At 46.8% G+C, this 9,371-nt stretch overlaps 1 protein-coding gene across 1 annotated transcript; it reads left to right on the forward strand.

Annotated features, from left to right (window-relative positions):
• The first annotated feature begins 1,673 nt into the window (after positions 1 to 1,673).
• On the forward strand, positions 1,674 to 4,475 carry LOC125487240 (zona pellucida sperm-binding protein 3-like). The gene is made up of 9 exons (XM_048617872.1): positions 1,674 to 2,036; positions 2,861 to 2,976; positions 3,061 to 3,164; positions 3,256 to 3,433; positions 3,517 to 3,643; positions 3,724 to 3,812; positions 3,901 to 4,022; positions 4,114 to 4,248; positions 4,325 to 4,475. The coding sequence occupies exons 1-9, from the start codon at positions 1,851 to 1,853 to the stop codon at positions 4,441 to 4,443; spliced, it is 1,176 nt and encodes a 391-aa protein (XP_048473829.1). The 5' UTR covers positions 1,674 to 1,850; the 3' UTR covers positions 4,444 to 4,475.
• The last annotated feature ends 4,896 nt before the right edge of the window (positions 4,476 to 9,371 follow it).

Raw genomic sequence — 9,371 nt, forward strand, 5'->3', positions numbered from 1 at the left:
ACACGTAACCACACCGTAGCCAATAAAACTAAACAGGCAAGTAACGAAACAACCGAGCGGCTTCGAGGGGAGTGAATGGAAGGACGATGAGCACTTTCCATCCAAAATTGAAACCAAAAGGAAAGTTCATTTGAAGGAAAAATTAGCATAAGATTCACAACAGCTCAAGAGGATGCCAAATCACTTGATTTTATCCCAATCAAATCCACAGAGATAGCTGAGATTTAGCTGCAGAGTAAAGCTCATTCTGCACTCTCCACATAAAATACTCTTAGGAAATGTACCGTGTGCGATTAGATACAGAGTAATGTTCCCTTACACTGTATCAAACTCCCCCTGACCAGCATGGGATTAAATAAAATGGAAAGTGCCTTCCACAGTATCTTCACCAAAAACTCCCAGGACACGTACAACACAGGGTTTGATGCAGAGTAAACAAGGTACAGGGCTGGATGAACACAGCAGGCCAAGCAGCATCATAGGAGCAGATTATGATGCTGCTTGGCCTGCTGTGTTCATCCAGCCCTGCACCTTGTTGTCTCGGATTCTCCAGCATCTGCAGTTCCTACTATCTTTGATACAGAGTAAAGTTCCTTCCACACTGCACTCTTTTAGCAAGCTGGAAGTAAATCTCCGTCTACCCTTTTAAACTGGAAGGAAAGCTACCAATACACTGTCCTGAGAAACAGTCCCAGGAAAGGGACAGCACATGATTAGTTAAAGACTACAGCTCCCTCTACTCTGATAAAATACAAGTAAAACTTTCTCTGCATCTTTAAATTAAAAGCGCAGCTCCCACTCCACTGTCCCTATCAAATATTCCCAGAATCGATACAATCCAGCGTTAGATACATAGAAAAGCTACCTCTATTGTTTTAGACTGAAAACAATGCTCGTTCAAAACATTCTCCGTTAAAGATTGTCAGGGATATTCGTACACATTGACAATACGGGATTGGATCCAGAGTAAAGCTGTCTCTGCACTGTCCCTGTTGACACTCCAACAAAAGGGAAAGCACAGGGTTAGATACAGAATAAAGTTTCCTCTGAACGATAATCATCAAACGCAACCAAGCCAGGTAATAGCGTGGGGTGAGATAGTGGGTAAACTCTCTCTTTCGTTTAAACTGAAAGTAAAACTCCCTTTACTTTGCCTCAATTAAACATTCCTGGTGTGGAGTGGGTTGGGGGCTGGTGAGGGGGCGTTGAGGTCGCTGGGTGAGGATACAGCATGAGACAAACCTGAGGAACACTTCCTTTGTACAATCTCTCTGTACGGCTCACTGTCAGAGACCCGAGGTGAGGAAAGGTTAAACCCACCATCACCCTCCTGAATCAATGATCCATGTTTGATGATTGTACTCAGCAGCCCCTTCACCATGAGAACTTGTGGCGCTGAATGCAGTCAGGTGACAGCACAGCAACTCACAGTCATTCCTATTGGTCCAAATGGAACAGGCGCTCCTGGTAATAAATCCAAGAGCTTAGTCATTGGTGGAAATTGTAGAGATTGGGGCTGGTTCATTGGTTCAATGTTGCTGCTTCTGGTCTGATTGGTGTCAGGTGAGTGCAGGTTGTGTGTATAAAAGGAGCTGGGTGGGGGCTGGAAGGGATGGTTGAGTTGTTTGGGATTATGAGGGGTTTTGTAGTGAGGGGGTTTATTCCCTGTGCTGGTGTTAGTTGGAGCTGTTTGTTGCTCTGAAACTTGTCAACAGTTTATGAGCCAGAGGTTTCCATGGAGAATATTGAGAGCTGCCCCTGTGACTGAGAGAGTCCCTCCTCATGGGGGTCCTATTGGTTCCAGTTTCAGAATGTCTGAGGGTGGGAGTGTGTCTCCACTGTAGACTGTGATGGTGCAGGGTGGAGAGCACAACCTGCTGGTCAGGGCCCAGCTGGATTTATTTGGAACCAGGCACCTGATAAAAGCTGCTGACCTGACCCTGGGGACAGCAGGTTGTCAGCCAACCAGGATCTACCCTGAGAACCACACTGTCCTCTTTGACTATGGGCCGCATGAGTGCGGCAGCAGATTGCAGGTAATGTGAGTCCTCCATACTTGCTGGAAGTTTGGGCTGTACATTGTACCTCACTTTAACCCTGGCTGAGATATCATTGATATTAAGAATGGTCTCTGGCTTTACCAACCCACAAGCTACTGTTAGATCCTGATTAGGCTTTGGCTTACTGCTGTCTATTCCCAATGTTTTGGAACTTTCTCTGATTCCTGTTGTGTCTGCTTTGAGCTCATTCCCCTTGGTCAGACATATTTGAATGTGCAGTTCTCTTTTTCAGTCCAATTCTCAACCATGCTTTCTAGAATCTGATAGTGGATCAACTTGTTGATTATGGATTTGAGCTTCATACTGTGGACTGTCCCTGTTTTTGGTATTCCTGGCCCACTTGTAAAATGGAGACTGGTTTGGTTCATTATTCCAAACAGCTACTGTTCACTTTCACTGTTCTAGTTTGTAATTGATTAACATCACTGGGAACCCAATGGCAGTCTCTCTCCATGACTTCACTTTCTACCCTTAGCCCTGTTTCTCTCTTGCTTGGACATTTTCCTAGCACATAAAACTTGAGCTCTCTTACAACAATTCATTGTTTGACCATTGTGTTTAGTGTCTCTCAGACTCCGAAGTAATGAGTTGGGGGTTCCTTGTTACATTGATCGTATATGACGAACCCCTGACCTTTGACTAACAGCTAACTCAGCAGTGCTGGGAGGAAACAGCATCTTGGCACTGAGCCTGTCAGGGTCCCAAAAGAATACATCCATTGGGATGATGTCATTGTGACCCAAGTGCAGACCCTTTTCATTTCAGATCAGTTCCTCACTGTTTAACCTGGTGTCTTTCAGATGACTGGAGATTTCCTGATCTACACCACTCACCTGACTCTCATCCCAAACTATCCTGGATCTGTCATTGTGAGAACCAATGGAGCTGTCATTCCCATTGTGTATTGTTATTTGAGGTGAGAATCTTTACTCACATGATCAATATTATCGTCAGCTGTTGTCTGACACTGTCCTAAAATGGCTGCCCTGTCTCTCCCCAGGAAGGGCAATGTGAGCAGTAACCCCATCAAGCCCACCTGGATCCCATTCAGCTCCACCAGGTCTGGAGAAGGGCACCTGGCGTTCTCCCTGCGTCTAACGAATGGTATGTGATGGGTGGCTGGGGAGGGATCTCCTGGTGTCACTCATTGGGAGTTGCACCCACTGTCTCCAACCCTTGTCCTCTTGTACTTCAGGTGACTGGCTGACAGAGCGCACTTCCACTGTCTACTTCCTGGGAGACCTCATTCACATTGAGGCATCTGTTTCAATGGCCAACCACATGCCCCTGAAGCTGTACATTGACCGCTGTGTAGCTACACTGAGCCCAGATAAGGACTCCAGCCCCAGATACAGCATCATTGACTACAATGGGTAAGGAGCTCTCTGCTTTCTCCAGCTGCTGCCATCTCAATGGCTTCACTCCATTCACTTCATGGCCCTCTGTTCACTTGCAGTTGCCTCGTGGACAGCAAAGCTGAGGACTCCTTTTCAACCTTTGTGTTGCCGAGAGACGAGCGGGAGCCGGACAAGCTCAGGTTTGACCTGGATGCCTTCCGCTTCTATGGAGATGAGCGTTCCTTGGTAAGAGGAAGCTGCTGATTGGCTTTTCCACATTAGGTGGGAGTCACTAAACACTGACATGTGCTGAATGTGTCCCTCAGATTTTCATCACCTGTCACCTGAAAGTTGCTGCAGTGGATCAGGGAGATTCCAGGAACAAAGCTTGTACTTTCCAGAAGCTGGACAAGATGTAAGTGTCCCCCACTCCCTGTCCCTTAGTGACGATGTTGGGGAGAGGTGATGCACCCAGTGGTTGATGGGCTGTTTCTCCTGTTTAGCTGGACCCCACTGGAGGAATCGAACAGTGACATTTGTGCCTGTTGCCATGTGGGTAAATGTGGTAGCGCAAAGGAGATCGTCCTTCCCTCCAAAGGAAGGAGAGATCTTGGACTTGAAGCTGGTCGTTCACTGACCCACTGGATGTCAGGGCTACATCTGCCCGCCACCCCCCCACCCCCACCTTCCTTGACCGTGACTCTGATATTTGTTTCAGAGTGAAGCTGGATTGAAGTGGGAGGGTGAGGCCTCACTTGGCCCCCTGCTCATTCTGGATCCTGAGCTGACCAGCCTGGCGACTGAGCCCCTGACTGAGGTTGAGCAAAGGATGCAGGAGAGGTCTCCAGGAGGTGAGTTGTCTGACTGCTAGTTTCCCTCTTTGTCCCTGTTTCCCTCAGTAACCATTGGTTTCTCCTTGTTGTGTAGGTGTGCAGTCTGAGCTGGTTGTGATGGTGGCCCTGACAGTGACAGCTGTCTCCCTGATCTCTGCTTCATTGATGGCCTTGTTCCTGTACAGGAAACACCAGCAAACTCCATTCAACTAATGAAATGACCAATAAAGCAGTGATTCTTTGAATCTTCTGTTCGGACCTGGTTTTCGTTTTCTTTTCAATCTTCAGGGAATCTATTAGTATCTATCATTATGGAGGATTTCAATTTCTGATTTGGCTTTGTTGACTCTCAGTTACGTCTGTTCTATCCCCTGGAGATCGAGCTTTCTTTCTCCTTGTGTTAAGCTTCAGAGAGGATGTTAAAGTTTTACGTCAAACTGCAACAGCAAACAAATTTGTAGACCACCTGTTATTTGGACCAGTTCAGTATTTTGGGAGAGCTTGTGTTAACTGTTGTGACTGATGTGCCCTTCTCACATTTGGGCACATGGCACTCGCCCCCATGAGTACATCAATAAACAATTCCATAAGGAACACACATCTGTCAGCGTTAACTCCTGAAATACTTGTTGAACCATCAGTTTGCCATGAGGCCTCCTCTTTCCTAATCCCAAGACTTGAGCAGAGCATTACCTGCTCATATTTGCTTTTTCTCGCTTTCCACCTTGATGTTGAGGTCATGGGGATAGAGCCCACATTTCTATCCCTCGTGCTTGTCTGGAACTGTCTGCAATACATCTTATGGTAAAGAAGGGTGTAGTTGACTTGGCCAACATGAGCTGGAATTTAGTGACATGAGTGATCCAACCTTGGGTAGGAAATGCTGAGAATGTCAGTTGGTTCTCATGAACACAATGATGTAATGTGTGATTGAGCATACAGATATCTGGTGCTCTTGAAACCAATAGGTGCATCAGTGGCAAAATCCTTCTGGCCAAAGGCATCTGCATGCCTCCCATTTTGAGAGGGCTGTGTATGGTCACTGGAATGAATGCTCATTCTCACTGGGTGACTGAGCGGCCTTGTCATGTGTTACTGTAGCTATGACATGGGGTGCTATCTTTTGTGGCTCAAATATTCCTTAATTATCCAGTTCATTAATGACCAAGAAACCATGCTGCTCAATATAACTGAGCTGAGCTGACCTAACCACCTTGATGCAAATATACTCCCTGTGGAAGAGGGAGTTGACACTTGGTGGCTTTTGTCCATGTTGCGTTCTCACTTTTAGAGGCACAACTTGATGGGATGGAAAAGGCTTTTTACTGAAAGGACTGAAAACAAGGTCTGCAGTCATCTCCATAGTGTTATCAGTGCAGGATATCAGCTGCACCGCCTGATGTCTGAGACAGAGGGGAGAGCTGGGTGTGGTCAGGGCAGGTGGTAGGGAAGTGTTTGTCCCATGTTGCTGAGGGTGGTTGTGCAGTTAGTGATTTTTGGGGGATACAAACCTGACTGAAAGCAGTTCAAATTCCAGGAAAATAGGTACCAAATTCCATCGGCTTGATGAAATGTTTCACTGCTGTGGAAAGGTAATTAGGAAGGAAGGGTCAGGAGTTGAGGTGGAGATTCAGATTTGATGGTGTTGGGGACATCGGAGAGCAATACCTGAGATGAGGGGAAAATGTAATGAACGTGGAAGCCAGGAAGGGAAAGTGTGTGGTCAGCTGTTTAGTGGCCCCAAGGTGTAGGGAGAATGGGTGCAAGGCATAGGCAAAATAAGCTGGGAGTGGGCCTGGGTTGGAGGGGTGATGGAACTGTGAGAGAGATTAGGGATACCTTTAATTGGAACCAGACTAAAAATGATGTAAGCACAAGGACAGCACTGTATTAGCTCCAGAGTTATCCTCCCTCTAATTCTTTAAACTGATTGATTGTAAAGCTACCTTTTTACTTCCCATCAGTTTTCAGCAGAGTGCTGACGGGAAGGTAAAGTTGTTCTTTTTTTCTCAAGTACAAAAACTAACCTCATGCAGCAGCGGCCTTCTTGTTTTCAGCAGCGGGTGTGTGGAGAGAACGCAAGCCAGGAAGGAAGCGATATATTCGGACATTGGCTAAACACGAAACACTACACGTGTAGTGTCTCCCACCCATCCTCCTCTAACAAAAAAAAACTGTGGAGGGTTGGTAAGGTAAGGCTTTTTTATAAATTCTTCCGGAAATCTAGAGTAGAGGGAATGGAAGCTAGGGCATTTGCATGCTCCTCTTGCAGGATGTGGGCAGTAAGGGTCACTGCTGGTGACCCCTCTGACTTCACCTGTGGGAGGTGCACCCAACTCCAGCTCCTCACAAACAGCGTTAGGGATCTCCAGCTGGAGCTGGATGAACTCCGGATCATTCAGGAGGCTGAGGGGGTGATTGGAAAAGAGTTATAGGGAGGTGGTCACACCGAAGGTACAGGAAAAATGTAGCTGGGTGACTGTCAGGAAGGGGAAAGGGGATAGGCAGACAGTGCAGGGATCCCCTGTGGCCGTTCCCCTCAACAATAAGTATAGCGTTTTGGATACTGTTGGGGGGGATGACCTACCAGGGGAAGGCCATAGCGGACAGGTCTCTGGCACTGAGCCTGGCCCTGTGGCACAGAAGGGAAGGGGGGAGAATAGGAGAGCAATTGTAGTGGGGACTTCGATAGTAAGAGGCACAGACAGGCGGTTCTGTGGAAGTGAACGGATGGTACGTGGCTTCCTAGGTGCCAGGGTCCATGATGTCTCGGATCGTGCCTTCAAGATCCTTAAGGGGGAGGGTGAGCAGCCAGCAGTCATGGTACACATCGGTACCAATGAGATAGGTAGATAAAGGACTGAGAATGTGAAAAACGAGTACAAAGAGTTAGGTTGGAGGCTGAAGTCCAGGACAAACAGGGTAGTTATCTCTGGATTACTACCAGTGCCACATGATAACGAGGTAAGAAATAGGGAGTGAGTGCAGCTAAACACGTGGCTGGAGGGCTTCCATTATGTGGATAATTGGAGCACATTCTGGGGAAGGTGGGACCTGTACAATAAGGACGGGTTCCACCTGAACCAGAAGGGCACAAATATCCTGGGACGGAGGTTTGCTCGAGCTATACGGGATGGTTTAAACTAGATTGGCAGGGGCTGGGGAACCAGATTAGTCATTCAGAGGATGAGGTATTCAGCCTTCCAACGGACACAACAGGGAGTGAGGTCGTTTATAAAGAAATGCTGTTGATGGAGCATAATTGTGGACACAGATGGTTTGAGGTGTGTATATTTCAACGCTGGCATTATCAGAAATAAGGCGGATGAACTTCGAGCATGGGTCAGTACTTGGAACTACGATGTTGTGGCTAATACAGAAACTTGGGAATCTCAGGGACAGGAATGGTTGTTGGAAGTTCTGAGATTTGGATGCTTTAAAAGAAATAGGCTGAGTGGAAAAAGAGGTGGGGAAGTGGCATTGCTAGTTAGGGTAAGTGTAGCAGCTACTGAAAGGCAGTTCGAGAATGATATGTCTACAGAGTCAGTTTGGGTTGAGGTCAGGAACAAGAAAGGAGCAGTCACTTGAGTGGGGGGGGAGCTGGTTTTACAGACCCCCCTAATAGTTGGAGAGAAGTAGAGGAGCTGATTGGGAGGCAGATATTGGAAAGGTGCACAAGTCACAGGGTTGTAGTCATGGGTGACTTCAACTTTCCAAATATTGGTTGGAAACATTTTAGTTCTAATAGTTTAGATGGAGCAGATTTTGTCCAGTGCGTTCAGGAAGGATTCCTGACACAGTATGTAGATAGACCAACACAAGGAGAGGCCACTTTGGATTTGGTGCTTGGCAATGAACCGGACCAAGTGTTAGACTTGTTGGTAGGAGCGCATTTTGGCAGTAGCAATCATCGCTGTTTCTTTCACGATAGTCATGGAAAAGGATAGGTACATACAGCAGGGGGAGGGTAATTACAATTGTTAGGCAAGAACTGGGTAACATAAATTGGGAACAGATGCTGTCAGGGAAGAGCACTATTGAAATGTGGAGATTGTTCAAGGAGAGCACACGCAGTATGCATGATATGTTTGTCCCTAGCAAGCAGGGAAGATGCGGTCAAGTGAGGGAGCCTTGGTTCTCAAGAGAGGTCGAACGTCTGGTTAAGAGGAAGAAGGTTGCTTATATAAGGTTTAGGAAACAAGGATCGGAAAAGGCTCTAGCGGGATACAAGTCATCCAGGAAGGAGCTGAAGAAAGAGCTTGGGAGAGCTATAAGGGGGCATGAGAAAATCTCGGCAGATATGATCAAGGAAAACTCCAAGGCTTTTTACATGTACGTGAGGAATAAGAGAACGACCAGAGAAAGGGTAAGGCCGATCAAGGATTGTAAAGGAAACTTGTGCACGGAGCCGAAAGAGATAGGAGAGGTCCTTAATGAATACTTTTCTTTGGTATTCACAACTGAGGGACCTAGTTGTAGAGGAGGACAGTGTAACAGGCTGGTAGGCTAGAGGAGGTCGATGTTAGTAAGGAAGAGGTGCTAGGAATTTTGAGGAAGTTGAAGATAGATAAATCCCATCAGGCCCGGGGGACGTATCTAAGGCTTCTGTGGGAAGCGAGGGAAGAGATCGCAGGGCCTTTGGCGATGATCTTTTCGTCCTCGCTGTCCACGGGTATAGTGCCGGAAGATTGGAGAGGCAAACGTCATTCCCTTTTTCAAAAAAGGGAATAGTGATAATCCCGGAAATTACAGGCCAGTTAGTCTTATTTCAGTGGTGGGCAAATTATTGGAAAGGGCTCAGGATTTATGATCACTTGGAAAGACACAGTTTGATTCGTGATAGTCAACATGAATTTGAGGGGTAGATCATGCCTCAAAACATTCTTGAATTCTTTTGACGAGGTGACGAAACATGTGGATGAAGGTGGAGCAGTGGACGTGGTATACATGGATTTAAGTAAGGCATTTGATAAGGTTCCCCATGGTAGGCTCATGCAGAGGGTAAGGAGGCATGGGTTAGGGAGAAATGTGGCAGACTGGATTCAGAATTGGCTGACCCTTAGACAAAGGGTGGTAGTGGACGGAAAATATTCAAACATGGTGCTCAGTTACGAGTGGTGTACCACAAGGATCTGTTCTGG

The sequence above is a fragment of the Rhincodon typus genome, chromosome 38, assembly GCF_021869965.1.
Source record: "Rhincodon typus isolate 14 chromosome 38, sRhiTyp1.1, whole genome shotgun sequence".
In the NCBI taxonomy this organism is placed as follows: Eukaryota; Metazoa; Chordata; class Chondrichthyes; order Orectolobiformes; family Rhincodontidae; genus Rhincodon; species Rhincodon typus.

Bases quoted from the DNA above. Each gene is read 5' to 3' on its own strand.
- LOC125487240 (XM_048617872.1), top strand. From the start codon at position 1,851: ATGGTGCAGGGTGGAGAGCACAACCTGCTGGTCAGGGCCCAGCTGGAT. The intron at 2,977-3,060 runs GTGAGAATCTTT...GTCTCTCCCCAG, and splicing joins ATTGTGTATTGTTATTTGAG to GAAGGGCAATGTGAGCAGTA. The intron at 3,813-3,900 runs GTAAGTGTCCCC...TCTCCTGTTTAG, and splicing joins TTCCAGAAGCTGGACAAGAT to CTGGACCCCACTGGAGGAAT.